Source organism: Carcharodon carcharias, chromosome 13 (assembly GCF_017639515.1).
Source record: "Carcharodon carcharias isolate sCarCar2 chromosome 13, sCarCar2.pri, whole genome shotgun sequence".
Lineage (NCBI taxonomy): Eukaryota > Metazoa > Chordata > Chondrichthyes > Lamniformes > Lamnidae > Carcharodon > Carcharodon carcharias.
In genome coordinates, this window is record NC_054479.1 from 50,325,782 (window position 1) to 50,347,138 (window position 21,357).

Genomic DNA, 21,357 nt, shown 5'->3' on the forward strand with positions numbered 1-21,357 from the left:
GAATGTCTGGCTGACTATAATCATCACATAGATTACGCAAATGAGATCAGCAAAGGCAGCTTGGGGGATGAGTTCATCCAGTATATTTGGGACAATTTCTTAGAGCAGTACGTTTTAGAGCCAACCAGGAAGCAGGTGATTCTGCCGATGTGTAAAATGATGCGTGATGATATCGGGCGTGAGTCATTCTGATTTTCAGTTCGGCAGGCGTGCAGCCGATGCTGAACTGTCATAGGCCTATTAAGGCCATTTAAATATCAATTAAAATAATTAACAGAGCTGCTTGTCCAACCTTAAGGTTGGCGGGCAGGTGAAGAGCTCAGACGGCCTTTGCATTTATCGTGAAACTTCATCCATGGGCGGGATGAGGTTTCATGAAAGTTTTTAAACTTTAATAAAAATTTTTAATAAAAATCATATGCATGTCGCAGCTCGTGTGACACTGTCACATGACAGGACGTCTTAAAAATTTTTTTTTCTTTATTAAAATTTTTCAAAATCAAACTAATCTCCGAGGCAGCTCCATGCCTCAGGGAGATTTTTGTGCTCTTTCGCACACATTCTGAAAGATGAAAGAGCACAGGCCCTGACTCAGCTTCCTTCCCCCACCTGCACAGGGAGTGCTCAGTGCTTCCGGGTGCGCATCACGGTGGGCTGGTCTTAATTGGCGTGCAGCCGATTGCGGGCGGTGATCAGCTGCGCGCCCACTCCTGCTCAGCCACCCTAATGAGGAGAAAATTCTCCCCCTGGAAATGTGCAATGGGACAGGAAAAATGAACAATCTCAATGTACAGGAGCCTCTAGCGACAGCGGCCATAACATGATAGCGTGATAGAATTTCACGTTCAGATTGAAGGTGATAAGTCTGGGTCAAAAACTAGTGTTTTAATTTAAATATAGGTAATCATAAGGATATGAAGGCAGAGTTGGCTAGACTGAACTGGTAAACTAGATTAAGTGGTAGAATTGTAGAGGTGCAGTGGCAGACATTTAAAGAGATATTTAATAACTCTCAGCAAAGATTTATCCCAGTGAGAAAGAAAGGCCCTTTGAGAAGGATGTGTCATCCGTGGCTATAAAAGGAAGTTAAGGATAAAATCAAATTGAAAGAAACAGTGTACAATTCTGCCAAGGTTATTGGTAGATCAGAAGATTGGACAGATTTTAAGAAGAAAGAGTAAAAAAAAGTAATAAGGAGGGAGAAATTAAGTATGGGAGAAAGCTAGCTAGAAATATAAAAACAGATAGTAAGAGTTTCTACAAGTATTTAAAAATAAGAGTAACAAAAATCAGTGTTGGTCTTCTAGAGAATGCATCTGGGGAATTAATAATGGAAAACAAGGAAATGGCAGAAGTGTTGAACAGGTATTTTGTGTGTGTCTTCACTGTAAAAGACTTTTGAAACTTCCCAAATATACTTGAAAATCATGAGCTGTAAGGCAGGGAGGAACTTAAAGCAATCACCATTGCCTGGGAAAATATGCTGACCTAAAGGTTGATAAGTCCCCAGGACCAGGTGATCTGAATCCTAGGGTCTTGAAAGAAGTGGCTGCAGAGATAGTAGAGGTATTGGTTATAATCTTCCAAAGTTCCTTAGAAGACAGAAAGAAAGAAACTATAGGCCAGTGAGCCTAATGTCTGCCATTGGGAAATTGCTTGAATCCATTCTTGTGGAGGTTATAGCAAGATGCTTAGAAAATCATAATGGAATCAGCCAGAGTCGATATGGTTTTGTGAAAGGGCAATCGTGTTTAACTAACTTATTAACTTTCTTTGAGGAAGTAACAAGTAACGTGGATAAAGGGGAATAAAGATGTGGTTTGCTTGGATTTCCAAAAGGCATTTGATAAGATGCCACATCACAGGTTGCTACACAAAATAAGAGCTCATGGTCTAGGGGGTAACATATTAGGATGAATAAAAGATTATTTAGTTAACAGGAAGCAGAGAGTAGCTCATTCTTTAGTTGGTAAGGTGTAACTAGTGGAGTGCTACAGGGGTCAATGCTGCAGCCTCAATTATTTACAATCTATAATCAATGACTTGAATGAGGGAACCGAATGTATGGTAGCTAACTTTGCCAATAACACCAAGATAGGTAGGAAAGTATGTTGTCAAGAGAAGGTAAAGAATCTACAAAGGGATGCAGATAGGTTAAGTGAATGGGCAAATAACTGGCAGATCGACTATAGCATGGAAGTATAACTTTGGCAGGAAGAACAGAAAAGCAGTACACTGTTTAAATGGAGAGAGATTGCAGAACTCGGTGTACAAAGGGACACAGAAAGGGATACGGATGCATATACAGAGGGCGGATTTTTCCCAGATTTGCACTCAGTGCAGTAGTGGGCAGGTAAAATGATGTTCTACTCGCTGGCCATGATGGCAGTTTTCATGTCGTATTGTCCCAAACCTGCTTCGTTATTTATGCATTCCCAGGAAACATGGCATTTCCATAGCGGGCGGGCTCTCGTTCGCCCTCCGCCATTACCCCACCATTGCATCACACTGACCGCCATGTTTAAAAGGCAGTGGCCAGCACACCACTCATCGCTACCAGCTCACCACTGCTGCCCAGGAGACATGGCCAGCAAAGGAAAAAATACTGCAGCCCCTGGTTTAATGACAGGTCCCTCGTGCGACTGCTGGATGCTGTGGAGGTCCGCCGGGATGTGCTGAACACCGGCTCTGGCCGCAGGATGGACAGCAATGTGACCAATCCGGCTTGGGAAGCGGTGGCAGCAGTGGTCAGCGTCAACGCCCTTCAGAAGAAGACAGCCACCCAGGCCACAAGAGGACGAATGATCTCCTCCTTTCCACCAGGGTAAGTCACTCTTTTCATCACTCTCAACTTACATACTCACAAACCCAGCACACATGTGCAGGGCCCTCACTCGCTGCCAGTTCAAGGGACATCACCATTCACTCTCTCACGCTCACTGACATTGTTCTCAGCCCGAACAAGGGATCACTCACTACCCGCACAGGCCAGGCACATCTGTCATCTGGCCCAGCAGGCATCCTGCTTACACTATCGCCATTTCTATTCATGCAGGACAGGCTGGCATACAACAAGAGAGAGGTCTCAAATCGGTGGCGGAAAGCCCGAAATCAAGGTCTTCTCAGACTTTGAAAACAGAGCCATCCAGCTGGCTAGCGAGGACCTGGACCAGTCCTGTGCTGATGGTGAGGTTGGCATAGCTCTACCAAGTGAGGATCCAGCAGTACAACATCCATCAGACAACCATGCATGAGTGATGTGTCCTGATTCACAGGCCACTGCCATGCACTAATTATCTCCCCTTGCTTTCACAGATACATCTTCCAAACAGCCGACAGAGTCCAGGGCCTCCAATCAAGCCCCAAAGAAACCAATGAAGGGGAATCTGAAGGCACCCTCCTCGAAATTCCGTCACAACGCTCACCTACACCCTCCGCCAGCGCAGAGAGACACACCTTGGTGGGATTTAGCTCTAGGATAGACACGGGATCATACTGGTAAGCACCATGCATCCACAGCAAGCGGAAGCAGGGACTTCCCAGATCCCTGTCATTCGGAGCACTGCTGAAGGCCAGGAACCTGTTGAGTCCGAGTCAGATGACGAGCCTCTGGGTTCGGTCATGTCACAGTTGCTGGAGCTGCAAAGACAAGCTCGGGAACATCTGGAAGGGATGTTCGCTGTACTCCTCAGATTGCAAGACACGGTTGAGGAGTTCATCTGTCTTCAGGCTGAGGTGAAAGTGCATGCATTACAACTCACCAAGGTCAACACTGGCAGGATGGCGGCCGCCATGGAGACCTTGGTCCAGGACATCGCTCCTGCACTGCTGCACTTGAGGTTTCCAACAGTGTGTAAGCTAGAGGGTTGCTGGGCAGCTCGATCTCATTCAGCTACCCCTTCCGCTCATGGAGTCAGCCATGGCCCTTGGGCACCCATGGGGCATGTGCACACCCCAGGGCCATCCACCCAGATGATTCAGGGACTGTCTGACCCATCTGAATCGACTCTTCCTGCGACCTCTGCAGCTTCAGCTTCACAGGCCGAGGAGGGTGCCACTGCCACAGAGCAGGACCCTGAAAGCAGGCCGGGGCCCCCCAAGTCTGGCCCTCCAGAAGACGCCCACCCAAGTCATCACAGACAGGGTGACGCAGTCAGCAGGCTGCCTCCAACGCTGCTGTGGATGTCCAGGGAGCACCAAGATGTAGCGGCAGGGTTAGGACAGTTAAGGAAAAGTAGTTGCACAGACTGGGCATGGGTGTTGGTCACCTGTACATACTGTTCATTATTTTCAATAAACTCCCAAGAATGTCTCCCTGCCTGTGGCTCCTTGTTCTGATGAGCAGTGTTCTTGTGATTCGGATGTGAAACCTTTCTGCACAAGATAAAAGGCAGGTGTCTCAGTCCAGGGCCTCTTCCCTGTGTTACATGCAGCCTTCAGATCACAGTGATGGTCCAGCCTCACACTCTCTGGAAGCATCACTGATGCCTGCACCTCGGTAGTGCTGGTCATTGCTGCCAGATGTAGTAAGCAGGTGTCACATAGTTCTCACATTCTCTGTACACTCTCGGGACATTTAAGGTGGGGCTGGCCCCCATCGCACCATCGTCTGTGACCAATGATGCTGTGCACCAGCTACTGAAGGGCTCAGGTGGCTAAGGTGCACACAGCATCGGATGCATCTAAAGTTTCATGGCAGCATCTCTCTGAGTTGGCCCTGATCATGGAGCGCAAGCAAGCTGTCCTCGGCCAGACAGGAGTCAGACATTCACAGAGGCTATGTGAAGATTCATGGAGTGTCTTCACTGCATGTTGTCATCATGCTCCTGTGATCGAGCGACTATTAGGTCCTCCACTGCGTCTCTATGACAGGAGCATTCTCACAGAGGCTTTTGGCATTGCCATAAGCCAGACTGGAATCAAACATTCACAACTGCGACGTGAGGATCTATGGGATACCTCACTGCATGTCGTCATCATCCTCCACAAATCTGGCAGCTTCTTCCCCGTCTAGCCAGTGTGATAGCCTCATCTCCGACATTGCCACCACCGAGGACTCCCTCACCCTCATTCCCATTGCCACCCTCCTCATCCGAGGAGACCTCCAGCTCCTCCTCAGCCAGCTCCTCTCCCCGTTGCAGCACCAGGTTGTAAAGGGCGCAGCAGACGATGACGATGCATGACACCCTCTGTGGACTATATTCCAGGGCACTGCCAAAACGGCAGTGGAACCACATCTTCAGCATCTCGATGGTTTGCTCCACCAAGTTGTGAGCTGCAGCATAAGCTTCATTATAGTGTTACTCTGCTGCAGTCTGAGGCCACCGCAAGGGTGTCATCAGCCACGGCCCCTTGACCCTGAGGAGCCAGCTCTACAGCCTCTTCTGTGGACCCTGGAAGACTGTAGGGATCTGCGAGCGACTAAGGATCGTGCACACTCCATGGAAACTGTGCGCACACCTGCAGGATGTGTTTCTGGTGGTTGCATACCAGCTGCACATGCAATGAATGGAAGCCCTTGTGGTTGATGTAGTCCACCATGTGTAGCGATGGAGACCTGAGCACCACATGGGTGCAGTCAATCGCACTCTGCACCTGTGGGAATCCCGAGATCAGGGCGAATCCAATGGCCCTTGCATCCTGGCTGTCCCGGTCCCGGGTGAAATGCACAAAGGTGTGTGCCATGGAGAAGATGGCATCAATAACCTCATGGATGTATTTGTGAGTGGCGAACTGTGAGATCCCACAGAGGTCACCTGTGGAGCCCTGAAAGGAACCACTGGCATAGAAATTGAGCACTGCAGTCACTTTCACAACCACTGGCAGTGGATGACCTCCATGTCCCCTTGGCGCCAAGTATTGCAGTAAGTGGCAGATGTGAGCCACTAGGTCCTAGACATGCGCAGTCTTCGGCAACACTGGTTCCTGGTCATCTGCAGGATTGACAGGCGGAGTCTATAGACCCTGGATGTTGCTGATCGCTGACCAGCCATGGCTTGCTGTCACTCCTGAGCAGTGTGTGCGGGAGCCCCAGCAGCCCCTTCTTCCTGAGGTTGCTGCTCCTGTCTTTGCATGGCTAGGTGCCTCAGTCACTCTCTCCTCCGTCTTCTATAGTCTCTGTAGGTCTTCAGGCATACAGCTAGATCACCAGGATCCATGATCCTGACATGGTCTTCCTGCAGCATGAAAGAGAGAGAGAGAGAGAGAGAGAGAAACGTAGTTAGCATGGGTGTACTTAGCATCCTTTCCTGGCCCTGAGTGACTCCCCTTAACGCTTCCTGGAAAGTGCTGGCCACCCTTCGGATAGCCAGAGATGAGTGTGCTGTTTGGCTGCCCTGTCAACCTGTCACATGGGGGACACTGGTCCAAACTGGGATGCTGAGATTGCAAGGGGCTGTGAATGCCTCCATCAGTGCTGCTACATGGCCAGCGTTGGCAAGGAGATAGTACAACTTGTGCAGTCCAACTGCTGTGCGGTCTAGTAAAGTGATCACAAGTCTGTGCTGGGGTGATGAGGGATGAGGTCTGGAGGGCTTGGTGGCACACTGGTGCCTTTGCATTGCTTGCGTGGATAGGCAGGGTAGAAGTCCGATCATATCACTGTGGCTGCGCCTGAACTGTCTCAGTTGCAGAGCATTGGTTAGTTTATACAGGTAATTCGACTGCATGGCCACTTCCCTCGCCTACCCAGCCCCCCACCTTGATTGCTTGTGCGCGGGATCCAACATCAGGGCAGCAGTTGCCCCTGGACACCCCCCACCCCGAGTACGGTCATCTCCGGGGCCAGGCAGCAGTTGCCTGGGACACCACACCCCAACCCCAAAAACAGTCACCTCTGAGGCAGGGCGGCGCTTCACGCAGGCCCCCTGGCGCCTCTGAAGCCTGAAAAGCAACAGGCGACCCTGGCAAGCTGTGGAAAATGTGGATGTTCACTCACCTCAGTTCCCCCAAAGTGAAGGCCACCAAGTGCATGTTGCCTGTGTGCTGTTGTGAAGCCAGTTGATGTGCTTTCCCGACGACTTGGACGGACAATCTGGCGTGTGTCCAAGAGCCTTTTAATGAGATGCTGATGTATTACAATGAGCTTCCCGCTGACCGTTAGCGGGAAAGGTGGCCCGCAGTCGGCAGGCTGAGTGAATGATCGCAACCTGCCTTCCTGCCATCGTTAACCAGATCGCGCCATATTGTCTGCATCCGCTAACTATCACGCCCGCTGCCAACGGGCGACTAGGAAGGCAAATGGAATGTTGTCATTTATTGCAAGGGGAATGAGATATTAAAGTAGATAATGTTTTATTGTAATTGTTCAGGGCATTGGTGAGACCACATCTGGAGAACTGTGTACAGGTTTGGTCTCCTTGTTTGAAAAAGCACATAAATAGCAGTTCAGAGAAGGTTCACTCAACTCATTCCTGAGATGAAGGGCTTATATTATGAAGAGAGGTCAAACAGGTTGGGCCTATACCCATTGGAGTTTAGAAGAATGTGAGGTGATCTTATCGAAAATATAATATCCCAAGGGGACTTGATAGGGTGGATACCGGGAAGGTGTTTCCTCTTGTGGGAGAGACTAGAACTAGGGGACACAGTTTAAAAATAAGAGGTCTCCCTTTTAAGATGGAAAGAAATGAGGAGAAACTTTTTTCTGTCAGAGGGTCGTTCGTCTGTGGAATTCTCTTCCCCAGAAAACAGTGGAGGCTGGGTCATTGAATTTATTCAAGGCTGAGTGAAATAGATTTTTGACAGACACAGGAGTCAAGGGTTATGGGAGGGGGGGGGGGGGGGGGGGGGGGGGGGTGGGCAGACAGGAAAGTGGAGTTAAGACCACAATCAGATCAGTCAGATCTTATTGAATGGTGGAGCGGACTTGAAGGGCCGAATGGCCTACTCCTGCTCCCAAGTCCTATGTTCCTATGCAATTTAGTGACATCCTTCAGGTTCAGCTGCATCAGAGAAATTACAAGGGTCCTGCCTCCATAGGGGGTCTCATAGCAATGAGTGTTTGCTTTCAATCAAAGCTCTTTAACAGCCCAATCAACTAGATGTAAATGCTTGATAGCTTCCAAGGTGACCTATTCTACTTGCCATGTGGGCCAGTTTGTTGTTAGTGGGAGGCAGGGAAGGGTGAAGGGAGGTTTGGATTGATTAGGTTAGCAAGAAAGGACCCCAGGCTACATGGTGCTTTCAGAGCTCCAGCAGGAGTCTTTGCATTACTAGTTCCACATGTTGATCATGGAGAGGGCTGCACTTTGCCACTGCAGGTTGGGAGAGAGAATGCATTTTTTTGTGACTTATTAATGGCACAATATCTTGTGCAGCCAGGGACTGTCAGTCCTATAGGGCTGTGTGTGGCCTCCTGTACTACCATCTGGGACAGCTACATGGGAAGCTGGGGAAGGTGAGGTGAGAGTGACTGTCCTTGACATCAAGACTGCATTTGACCGAGTGTGGCATCAAGAAGCTGTAGCAAAACTGGAGTCAATGGGAATCGGGGGGAAACTCTCCACTGGTTGGAGTCATACCTAGCACAAAGAAAGATGGTTGTGGTTGTTGGAGATCAATCATCTCAGTTCCAGGACATTACTGCAGGAGTTCCTTAGGTAGTGTCCTAGGCCCAACCATCTTCAGCTGCTTCATCAATGACCTTCCTTCCTTCCGTCATAAAGTCAGAAGTGGGAATGTTTGCTGATGATTGTACATTCACCGACTGCTTCAGTATCTGAGGAGTCATGTCCAAATGCAGCAAGACCTGAACAATATCCAGGCTTGGGCTGACAAGTAACAAGTATCATTCACGTCACACAAGTGGCAGGCAATAACCATCTCCAACAAGAGAAGAACCTAACCATCGCCCCTTGGCATTCAATGGCATTACTAATGCAGAATCCCCCACTATCAACATCCTGGGGGATTTCCATTGACCAGAAACTGAACGGGACTAGCCATGTAAATACTGTGGCTACAAGAGCAGGTTAGAGGCTAGAAATCCTGTGGCAAGTAACGCACCTCCTGACTCCCCAAAGCCTGTCCACCATCTGCATGGCACAAGTCAGGAGTGTGATGGAATGCTCTCCACTTCCCTGGATGGGTGCAGCTCCAACAACGCTCAGGAAGCCTGACACCATTCAGGACAAAGCAGCCCACTTGATTGGCATCCCATCTACAATTGTTCACTCCCTCCACCACTGATGCACGGTGGCAGCAGTGTGTACCATTACAGGATGCACTGCAGGAACTCGCCAAGGCTCCTTAGACAGCACCTTCCAAACCCACAGCCACTACCATCTAGAAGGATAAGGGCAGCAGACACATGGAAACACCACCACCTGCAATTCCCCCTCCAAGCCAACTACCATCCTGACTTGGAAATATATTGCTGTTCTTTCACTGTGGCTGGGTCAAAATCCTGGAACTCCCTCCCTAACAGCATTGTAGGTGTACCTACACCACATGAACTGCAGCAGTTCAAGAAGGCAGTTCACCTCCACCCTCCTAAGGGCATTTAGGGATGGGCAATAAATGCTGGCCTAGCTAGCGATGCCCATGTCCCATGAATGAATTAAAAAAATACACCCAGAATATGCACATGCAGTGTATCCCCAGAGAGACTGACTCATCTGTTATAACACTTGCTGTGAGCTGGTACTGAAAGTCCATACCTTTCACATCTCCACTACATTTCGCAGATGCTGTCCAGAGTCTTAGCACAGCAATCCCAAGACCTTAACTGCAGCATCATTTCTAGGTTCTCAGGGGAAAGCAAGAAACTGCAAATATGTCTAAACTCCTCCAGTTCCACACACCTGAATGAGGCCTTAGTCACCCCAGTCTCAGGCTATTCGACCTAACAGGTCCAAATTTCACTGGCCTGTCACAAAATAATTCTCATGTCAAAAATATCTCCACTGTTACAAAAGCAGAATGGTGCAGATGCTGGAAATCTGATGAAAGGTCATGATGAAGTGTTAACTCTCCCTGCAGATGTTGCCTGATCTACTGAGTACATGCAGCATTTTCACATTTTTACTGTTACCTATTCCTATAATAGTATTATCTTATATCTATTATCTATATTATATATAGGTATTATCTTACATTTACTCATATTAAAAGGTGCAATTTCTCAGCTATCTATATAACTGGTACAAGAACAGAATAAGCCATCCAACTGAATGCATCTGAATTATTGCAATTAAATGATGAGAATTAGCTTTTACAAAAGAAATTTCGATACGAGATATCAGAAAGCAGGGATACATTCATTCCAAGTATCTATCTAGATAGAGAGCTCATCTTTCATGCATAATAAATTGGCTGTTCTGGCAATTGCATTTCATTTCAATTGTTAAATCTTTCTAAAGGTTTCCTTTTCATCTTTCAGATTTTATTAAGGTGAGCAGCCAGAATTTTCCTCACAATGAATGCTCCTGCTGTCACTTTTATACAATTCAAAATCCAGATTTTTTTATTACTCTGATATAAATAACTTTGCTTCAAACACATAATTTGTTCCAGAGCCAGAGATAGTTTAAATAAATTACAGGCACTAACAGATTCTATCCCCTTACATTAGGTGACTCCAGCTAGCCTGGTGCATCCATGGACTCAACATGATACTTCTAGTTTGCTTTTCTGTGCTTCAAAAAATGGACTGTCTCATGTCTTGGTAAAAAGCACATTTTTCATACTTCTATTCAATAGTATTGGCCCCAAGGTTAATACAAAGATGGCTCCTGAGTGGGGTGGGGGTAGAAATGTGTAGGGAAAATCTGAAAGTCAACTAAGTCAATCAGAATCTGCAACCTCAGCTCAATTGTACCAATTAATTTAGATTTCCAGGTTTCAAGTCTCCAGGGTGTGCAACAGGAAGATTTGGATCTGTGCAATATGATCTTAGTTCTATTTAAAGGGTCAGTCCACAGGTGGAAATTGGAGGTGTTCAGGATGGATGGTTGACAGAGAGCGAGTAAAGTACCCAGAGACAATGATAGTTCACTAGTATTACTATTAGGTAGAGTCAGGAGGAGGAAGAGTTTTCCCCAACAATGGGAGGAAAAAACTTGCTACTTTCACCAAGAAGGTGTGGTTAGAGGTAGCTCAGGGGCTGAGTAGCAGGAGCATTGTACTCAGGTCTTGGATACAATGTAGGGAGCAGTTTAATGACCTAACCAGGTCAGGAAAAGGGAGCACCTTGCCGATTCACCTATGTTCCATGCTTTAAGCACCCCATTCTCTTTCACTCTGTCTTGCTAATAGTTCTCCATCACATCACTCATCCCACTCTCTGAAATTTCAGCAGCATGCAGCCTTCACTTTCTAACCTCCTCATTTATCCATCCACACTCGACAATCACTCCAACCTTTATGCAATATGATGCATGTCTCACAGTAATCAAATGCACTGAATCCTTTGGGTGAATACCTCACTTTCACTCATTCACAAGACCTGTGAACACGGAGTTCTCTCACTCCTTGTAGGAGAGAACACTAAGCATACGGGAGACGGACGGGACTGGAAGTGGCCCAGTGCAAGTAGTCCAGCTTACTAATTCAGAGGAGGATGACCTGGAGATAAGTGACACATGTGAATCCCTCTCAGTCAGAGACAGAGACACACCTTATAGCTGGTGACAGAATTACCAATATCTGGGACACACATTTGCTGATTTCATCGATGACTGATGAAAAGATCAAGTATGTTGTTTATTAAGATTGTCAATATCGCTGTGACTAAATCATATCGCTTTCTTTTGTCCTCCAGACCATCACACTTACATGAAGTGTCGCAGGACATCAATGATTCCTCAGAGGACTTCATTCCTTCTGAGGGTTCACCATCATAGGATGTACAGCCCTGCAGATATTCGCAATATGGTGGGTACACTTCAACTATTAGTTAGGTTTTCATCTGGTGATTCATAACTCACATGTGACACAAGCAGGCACTGGTGGTAGACACTGTTGTAGAGAGTCTGTGTTGAGGGGACACAATCCTCTCCAATCTGTTCAGCTGGATACAGATGCTGAGCCTCAGGGCCTTTCATAGAGGAGAAGCTGGAGGTGCATCAGTAACTTAGCAAGGTACTGATAGGTGTGCCAGTGAGAGGATAGAGGGATCCATCTTAACCACTAGCAGATTTGTGACACAAGGCCTTATGGTAATGTCTGCCATGGAGCTTCAAGCATGGCTCTCAGTTGGATCCACATTGGCCATAACCATTGCTGTACCGGAGATGTCTGCTGCCCTAAACAGCGTGACTGATACCCTGTCCATGGTCTGCAGCAGAGTGGTAGGAATGGCCCTGGTGAGGGATAATGGTGAAAGGGGGCACAGAAATGAGAACTCCACTTCTGACCCATTCTTTCCCCATCAGCCAGTACCAGCATGCTGCCTCATCTCCCGATGGCTGAGTCCTGCTCCTGGACAGATGGAGGTGCAGCAGTCTTTGGCAGGGCCCTCAGTGCTCCTAACATCAGAGTGTAGACTAAAAACATCTCAGCAATTAGTGCATGGATCTGAGCAGCCTGCCTCTACCTCTGCTGAAATCACACAGAATAACACAGAGAAGGAGTAAGAGGCATAAATTAAAGAAATTGTAATTCACCTTAGGTATGCACATGGGTGTTTCACAAAATGTTATGTTATTACATTTTGTTGTTTTTTTATAATGGCACATAAAAATGATCAATTAGCACCACTTTCACATCTTGGCCTTTATTGCATTATTGAGACTGTCAACTCACCCTTTCATGTCTCATGATGAATGTCAATAGGAGTCCATTGGACAGATATAAAATGGATGTATGAGTGGTTGAAAGACCATTTAGTGCAAAGGATGAGCGTGGAGGGCGGTGCTTGTGGTGGAAGCAGATCTCAGGGTTGCTTATGTTTCATACGAGGTGAACCTTTGTGATATTAGGCCATCCCTGACAGCAGTGTAAGCAGCTGGTCTCACAACAGATGCTCCATCTTCCTCCTCTATGTTTTCTGCATCCAAAGTTGAGTGATATGCCCTTTTGTCTACTTCCACCTACAATCCTTTCAGTTGTGCAATGTTATACAAGGTGCAGAACACCACTATCATTCTGGACACCCTGGCTGGTGAGGACAGAATCACATTTCCAGACCTATCTTGGCACTTGAAGCACATGTTTAACATTCCAGTGGCTTGCTCAGTGAAACACCTAGTGGTCACATGGCTCTCATTGTAACACTCTGGCACATTATTGGTTAGGTTCCTCACAGGTGTCATGAGTCAAGTTTGAAGTGGCTCTTGCTTCCTACAAGCCAGCCATTAAATCTTTTCTGAAAGGAAAAGGTCTGGGATGTTGGGCTATTGCAGCATAAAGACATCATGACAGCTCCCAGAGAATCTGACACACACCTTCATGAATCTCTTCTTGTGTTTGGACAACAGCTGCACGTTGATGCATGGATATCCCTTGTGGTGTATAAACACTCCTGGTGCTCAGTTTGTCATGGGCGTGCAGGCAATGGCAGCCTGTGCCTAGGGGAATCCAGTCAGAGAGGCAAAGCTGTGCCCACTCATTCCAGCTTCTGTCATCACAGGAAATTTACATAATTGTTGGCCCTGGCAAATAAGGCATCCGTAATCAGGCGTATGTATTTACAATGCGGCTGACTGGGAGATCCTGCAAATGACTTGAGTTGTGCTCTGGAAGGATTCATAGGCAAAAAAGTTAACAGCAGTGAGCATTTTCACAGCCACTTGTAATGGCTGGTTCAGCAAGGAGCAGCTCTTCTTTAAGGAAGCTACAGGTGTCTATATCACCTGACGTGACAACCTCACCCTGCAGAAGCACAGCTCTTCTGAGGGGTCAAGGAAGCTGAGCCTCTGTCCATAAACCCTGAAACGTGTATAGTATCTCCTGCTACCTCATCACCTCTCCTATGCACCTCCCTCCTTTGTGCACATGTTAATCTAACCACAGCATGTTCTCGCTGCTGTGAGTAGAGATGGTCTTCCTATTCTGATGTGCAGTCAAACACATCCAAGAGACCTTCCACCTTGATCTTGTCAACCTGAAATCCCTTGAAGTTGAAAAAACTGTATGTGCTCCAGCAGTCACTGCTAAACATTTGCAAGAAGAAACCTGTAGTAATAATTGAGCTTTTATTCAGATGGGACACTGACAAATTTAAAAACCCATCTGAACTGCTTCTCAAGCTTGCTTCCATTTCCCTGGTCAGTTTACTGAGCCCCAGGAAATCTGTGCTGCACAAATTAAATTTGGAGCCAAGTTAAAAGTACCTCATTACTGTCTCCTAAGGACTTTATTTGCACCTGTGAGTACCTGCTCGCATCTTATTATTAAATCCCCAAGTTTCTCACCAGCATCCAAACACATCTCTGTTAAACCTGGTCATGGGCACGTTGGAGCGGGTTGCACTCCCATTCTGTAAATCAGAATTTTTAACCCACACCCACCTGTTTTGGGTTAAAAGATCCCCATTGTTTCTAAAGAGTGACTAGGAAAGCACAATAATATTCACAGTTACATCGGCCAGAATTTTTCCCTCGTTCGGTGGGCTCAGCGGGAGCAGGCAGGAAGCCGACAGCCACCCGCGATCGGTTCCGCTTTGCGATTTCAGGCAGGCGAGCCAATTAAGGCCCACCTTGTGTGAATCGTGAGCAGCACCGATGAGCACTACCTGTGCAGGCGGGGGGAGGAGGGAGAGCAAGCCGGGCGCGCAGTTCGCACATGCGCGTGAAAGAGCACTTCAATCTTCCTAAGGAGGGCTGAAGCGTTGTTTAAAAAAATCAGTGAAGACAGTAAAAAGTAAAAAAAAATGTCCCCTCATGTGACTCTGTCACATGAGCTGGGACATATTTTTAATTCAAAAGTAAAGTTTTCAGTTAATGTTTATTTGCTTTAAGAAACCTCATCCCGCTCGTGGATGTGGTTTCCTAAAAAATGTAAAGGCCGCTTGGCCTTTTCGCCTACCCGCCAACTGTAAGGTTGGATAGGCACAGTAAATTTGATTTTAATTAACTTGTTAATGGCCTTAATAGGCCTTTTAATTATCGACGGGCGCGCAGCCGACTCTGGCATATGCCTGCCAAACGAAATATCGCGCAAGTGTCGGGACGCACACCCAATGACATCGCGCGTCATATTACGCTCGGGCGTGTTGGGCGCATGACTGCATGCCGAATGTAAAATTCTGGCCATCATCATTTTTTTATCCCTTAAACCATTAGGTCCTGAAAAATTCATGTCTGTTCAGACCTCTCAGTTGTTCGTTTGCAACTCTCATACTAACACTAATCATTGGGTAAATTTACTCAAATGTCAAAAATGATTTTCTTACTGCAATATTTAAAGTAAGCTGTTAGCATTAAAAAAAGCACAATGTTAAATGCAAAACAGTTAACATTTAGTTGCGTTTATCCATCATTTGATCTGTTCTATTTTCTTACAATATAATTTTACTCTTTTCCTAACTAAAATATTTGCTTAAAACTATTCTAACCTTTTTGCCCTTGTTCAGTCTCAGTGACTGACAAACCTTATGCTGCAACACATCTGTTGGATGCCTGTTCTAAATGGAGACCCATACATTGCAGGTGTTCATAATGTTTGAAAGTGAGGGGCAACAATATGTCTTTTTAGTTCTGAAGAAGAGTTATAAGGACTCGAAACGTTAACTCTGTTTCTCTCTCCACAGATGCTGCCAGACCTGCTGAGTTTTTCCAGCAGTTTCCGTTTATATTTCAGGTTTCCAGCATACACAATATTTTGCTTTTATCTAAGATGTACAGGTTTCATAGAGGAGTCTCAGGACAATTGGTGAACTATTCTAGCATTTCCAGTGGCTTGCCATATCCTGCCCTTGAATAATATAGTTATGGAACCTAATACTATGGTCCACAAGAGCAGCAACACATACTAAATTATCTTCAAATTTAAAAATAAATGTACAATAGGGCTTTTATAAATAGGGCTGTTGTCCGATCTATTTCCCAGCCAAGAGAGTGGCAGATGATAATCTGTTGTCAGTGCTGCTCTATAGCCTGTCATTCAGAGATGTACAATAGCAGCCCACATCCCATTAGCTAAGTACCTTGACTGCAGGTCTGCTCCTGACCAAAATCAGGAAATCAATGCAAAGGGAATATCATCAGGAACCTGTGTCAGAAATCTGATCAGATTCATTGTGTGCGGATTTCCTGTCGCAAATTCGCACACCATGAACACATTAATGCTGGAACACTTTCAACGCAATGCCTAATGCACGTTTCAATCAAAGTTCGCTAATGAACAACTACAGCACTTACTTTATGAGCTATACTTGTTGCAGCCTCAGATGCTGCCAGTTTGGCCATTGCAGCTTCCTGTAAATCAGGAAAAAAAATCAAAATTCAATTACAGTGAACAAAGCTTTTCGTACTATACATATGATATGCATTGACTATGGTTTTTTACAAATTCCAAGAGTATGATGCATGATACTAATCTGAAATGAACTCTGAAGCCTTTTCAGGAATCCCTGTCCTATTTTACATGGCAGAATTACATCAACTGGGTTCTGAACTATGCCGGGTGCTCAGGAATCTGCCCGATTCCTGTTGTGTGGTGGATTTACAGCAATGGTAACAAAGAGCCAACTACACATTTGCCAAGGCTGCTCATGTGCTTTTATTCAAAAGCTTTTAATCATCATTTTCAATTTCTGGCCAGGGTTTGCCCCATGGGCCTGTACAGATAGGCTAGGGTGCTTAGTCTGCTTGTCATACTGTTGCCAGCTCTTTGCATTTGCTGCCAGTGATTCTTGTAGTGGCACCACCTCATTTATTTTACATCAAGTCGGGGCTGCCATCAACAACAATGCTGCAATTAAATAGATGTAAAATGAATTGCAGCCAAATCTGTCTATTTTGCCCATAATGCAAGATGTACTGCAACGGGCATACCTTTGGAATGTTCTGCGCTATAAGCAGATTACAAAAAAAATACAAAATCTCACAAGACTTAAAAAAATGTCAAAGTTTCATTAATGTGAAACAGACTACAATATCCCTTGGAACTGATGCTGGCAATGTACCAGAAAATCAACACACTTCAATAAATTAAAAATTTAAATCCTAAACTGGAATATAATGTGCAGCATTTCAAGATTGTCACCACGGGGGCACATAATAAACCACAGCCGACTGTAATGTTTCCAAGCCCTGATTAACAGCACATACTTTGTACCACTCTAGTCCTATTACTACCTATGTACCATTACAAAGCTTCAGTTTCTCATTCTAATTCAGCAGTGTGCACAGGCACTCTACATTATAGAGAGAGAAAAATAACTTTTCATGCAGATTTTTCTTCAGTTGGAATCTCTGAAGGCTTTGATCTGTCTTTCTTTTTTAGATGCTGACTAACATGTATTTCACACATGCCAACTATCAGCATTTCATGGTGAAAGTCAGCATACGGAGAGCCCAGCCAGCATGCAAGCATCTCTGACACAGCAATACACACCAGGCTAACCTCTGCCCTGCCTTCTGCAACTTAGTTTGGTGGTTAATAGGACACACAGACTCTACCTCTTATCTTTTTAAAATTTCCATTGCTAATGGCTTGGATTTCCATTTCTGTTGGTGGGATTTTTTTGTGAGAATGGGATCATCTTGTCGACTGCAGAGAGGGGCAGTAAGCACAGGAATGGTGTCGAAAGAAGCAGGACCAGTTTCCATTAGTACCAGATTCAGGTAAGAGTGAGTGGGGTTGGGGTGAGGCAGGAAGTGAGAGCTAAGAGACAGGGAGGGAGGCAGGAAATGAAAGCTAAAAGAAGGGGAAGGGAGAAAAAGTATCACAGATGGGGAAAATTACATGGAATGAGCTTAGGGAAGGCAGTAGGCATGGCAAGAATACAGGAAAGAACAGAACAGGAAAGGGGCCAAATGCATGGCAAGAGAATGCGTGTGGAGGAAGTGATTGGGGGCTGCGATGATGGAAAGTGGAAGGCAACAAAAGAGAAAGAGTAAATAAATACCAATGAAGCGGGAGGTAAATTCATGACAATATAGGGAAAAGGAGAAGAAATTATCTCATTTTTAATTTAAAAGTTAAAAATATTTCAGGGGGAGAACACCTCCCTGGAAATGACTACCAAACTTTTGCCAATAAAATTTTTGTTTTCTTTTAAGACTGTCATGTATGCCTTTTTTCTCTACATTACAAATGAAGGAGTACTCTGGAAATATACCATATAAGTTGCAAAAGCAGCATAACAACTTTACTTCCACATTAAGGCAGTTGTTAGTTTTTTGGGGACATTTTCTAGGATGATGGTTCCAGTTCTTATTTCTGATTTCCAGCAATCACACTTCCCAGGCTGACATTTCGCTTACAGATGCACAGAGAGGTGCCATCTCTTGGATGAGATGTTAAAATGAGGCCCCAACTGCCCTCTTGGGCCTCATGATATTATTAGAGAAAAAGAACGGGAGTTTTCCTGGTGTCTTGGCTAATATTTATCCATCAATCAATGTCAGATTATCTGGTCATTTACTTCATTGCCTTTCATGGGACCATGCTGTGCCCAAACCGGCTGTGGCCTTTCCCTATATTAAAACAGTGACTGCAATACCAGAGTACTAAATTAGCTATGAAACACTGTGGGACATCCTGAGGTCCTGAAAACTTCTTCAGAAAATGCGAATTCTTTCTTTTTCTCTACAAGAGATTGTCTTTTTTGTTGGATTTGTAGAGACCTATTACATTGGATAACTTATTTTTCTCCATTTGTAATACCATCCCAAAACACAACAATTAATGATGAAAATGACGTGGATCTAATCTACAGCTAATCCTCATCCGGATTTTGGCAGCATTTTTCTAATCCATGCTGAAAAGGTTATTGTAATTGGGGATTATATTTACCTACAATTTCTTTATCCATGAACGCAAGTCACACAGGGAAACAAGGTACTTTATATTCCATTAAAGACAATCAAGCCTTTGAATAGACAAGGTACACTTGCAGTGACTACTGAAAATGCTCTGAATACACCCTCAGGCAAAAATTACATCTGACAGCGCAGTGAAATACTGGTTCAGTTTGGCAAATTTCGCACAAACCTCTCAATTCTAATGCATGAAATCCAAATAATGGTGTTTTCTGATCTGATAAACAATACGAACCTGACAATCAGCCTCCCAGCCTCTCAAAGTTACAAATTTCGATGTTTCACCAATTAAATTCATTCTGGAGAGATAAGGCTTAGTTTGACCTTGAATCCTAATCACAGCTTTAAAAGGAATTGACTTACTAAGAGTGAGTTATTTTCCTTGATCACATATAATCCAAATACCAATCAGGGAAGCTGAACTGCTCTGCTGCCAAGAGATGCTATGGATAAGAAGTTGTTGCCCTCCTAACCCAAATGCAATATTTTGGGACGTAGGATCTAACGTTTAAGGAACAGCATGCTTTCTGGCTTGATGTTTTCATTTTTCTAATTCCAGGAAAATTTTGCATTATATTTTATAAAGATCATTTAGAAATAACAAGGGAAAAATGGACTCTTCAGTAAACCTCTGCCTATTTTCCTGCACCATCCCTCCAATCACAAAGGTAAAGGCTTATACTATTACATGCTAGCTATATCCCATAGTTATCATTGTAATTTATCCGTAGTCAGTGTCAGTGATGGCTCAGATGGCAGCACTCTTGCTGCTGAGTCAGAAGGATGTAGGTTTGAGTCCCACTCTATAGGCCTGAGCACAAAATCTAGGCCAACAGTCCAGTGCAGAACTGAGGGAAAGCTGCACTGTCAGAAGTGCCATCTTTAGAATGAGATGCTAAACTGGGGCCCATTTATTATTTCAGATGGTATAAAAGAAGCCATGACACTTTGAAGAAGAGCAGGGTATTCTCCTCAATGTCAATATTTAACATTCAACCAAACACACCTAAAACAGATTACCTAGTCATTATTAAATTGCTGTTTGTAGAGCCTTGCCATGTGCAAGTTGGTTGTTGCACTTCAAAAGAACTTCTGTTGGATGTAAAATGATTTAGATGTCCTGAGATTGGGAAAAATGCTATTTAAATGCAAATCTTTCTCTTCGTAATCATTCAAATTGAACCATAGTTTGGAGGTGTTAAGCCAACTTCTGGAGGCAGTCTTACACAGGCCGAAGTATAACTTCCAACTCAATTTTTAGATTTTTAAAGCTAGTGGAGTGATTCTTTACTAACAGTACAATAACATTTTCTCTGGCAGGCTGGGGACTTGGCCTCTGTAAATGCATGCTCACTGTTCCAGCATCCAGTGCAGACATGGTGCCACAATATAAATTTTGGTCGCTTGGCCATGTATTGCTCTCAGGAGATGTTGCTTGCAAACTGGTATGTATGGTGTAAACAACACCTTTAGTTTCGTGGCAGACCAAGAGAATCCAGCAGTTGTTAGGCAGAAAGAGCTAACTAATTAGTCTCACTCCCTTGCTCTTTCCCATAAGCCTTGCATTTTTCTTCTTTTTCAGGTATGCATCCAAATCCTTTTTTGAATCTGATTCCACAACCTTTTGCAGAGGTGTAAGAGTTATCCCTAATTACTGCAATCTACAGACTTGAATTTACACAGAAAAAGGCACCATCATCTTGATATTGGCAGGATGGAACAGAGAACAGAGCATTTACGTAACTGTCTTTGAATACTGAAAAAAACCAAGGTTTTTAGAATAGCTCCCATCCATTTTCAAGGGCCATATGCAAGTGAGGTATACTGGATGATTCATGACAATGGGTATAACCAACTGCTTAGTTTTGTTACAAACCCATATAATGACCTTACTGATTAGAAGTATAACCTTTCTACAGTGTTAATTCTAGTTCTGTAATGTGTTAATGTAGCAAAACTAAGTCACTTTAGTATGCAAATTCAACATTCAAACAGCTACATAGCAGTGCCTTCAAATGAGGAATTTTAAATGGTTGTGTTCAATGCTTTTGATTTTTCATTGTTGTCTAATTACAGAGGACCCAACAGGATTTCCGATTAGACAATGGACCAATGCTGCCTACTGAAAAGACATATGTTCTTATTAATATTTTAAAAGTTTATTGTGGGATTTACTCCGAATTGCATGGGAAAATAAAATGTTTAAAGAAAGAACTTGCATTTATATAACGCTTCTAAATCTTTTTTTCTCATTATTCATTCATGGGATATGCCAATGGCTGGCAAGGCCAGCATTTATGGCCCATCCCTAATTGTTGGGTTGGAGTTGTGAATTGGGAATGCTTTGTTAAGGCAGACTAAATTGTCTCTGCTTTTAAAGCGAGGCAGCAAGAAAGCAACCACTTGCCTGCTCCTGTGCCTCATTTTC

The 21,357-nt window shown here is 44.7% G+C and overlaps 1 protein-coding gene and 1 long non-coding RNA gene across 4 annotated transcripts in view; one reads left to right on the top strand and one right to left on the bottom strand.

Moving 5' to 3' along the window:
• acads (acyl-CoA dehydrogenase short chain) overlaps window positions 1-21,357 on the bottom strand; it is a 177,312-nt gene that overhangs the window by 1,814 nt on the left and 154,141 nt on the right. For all 3 annotated transcript variants that reach the window (XM_041202813.1, XM_041202812.1, XM_041202814.1), the window contains one exon: window positions 16,302-16,358. In XM_041202813.1, the coding sequence (XP_041058747.1) occupies window positions 16,302-16,358 (57 nt within the window). The remainder of the gene's footprint in view (window positions 1-16,301; window positions 16,359-21,357) is intronic.
• On the top strand, window positions 739-21,040 carry LOC121285890. Its single transcript, XR_005944831.1, has 3 exons — window positions 739-856; window positions 11,762-11,874; window positions 21,006-21,040. It is a non-coding gene; the product is annotated as an uncharacterized LOC121285890 (long non-coding RNA).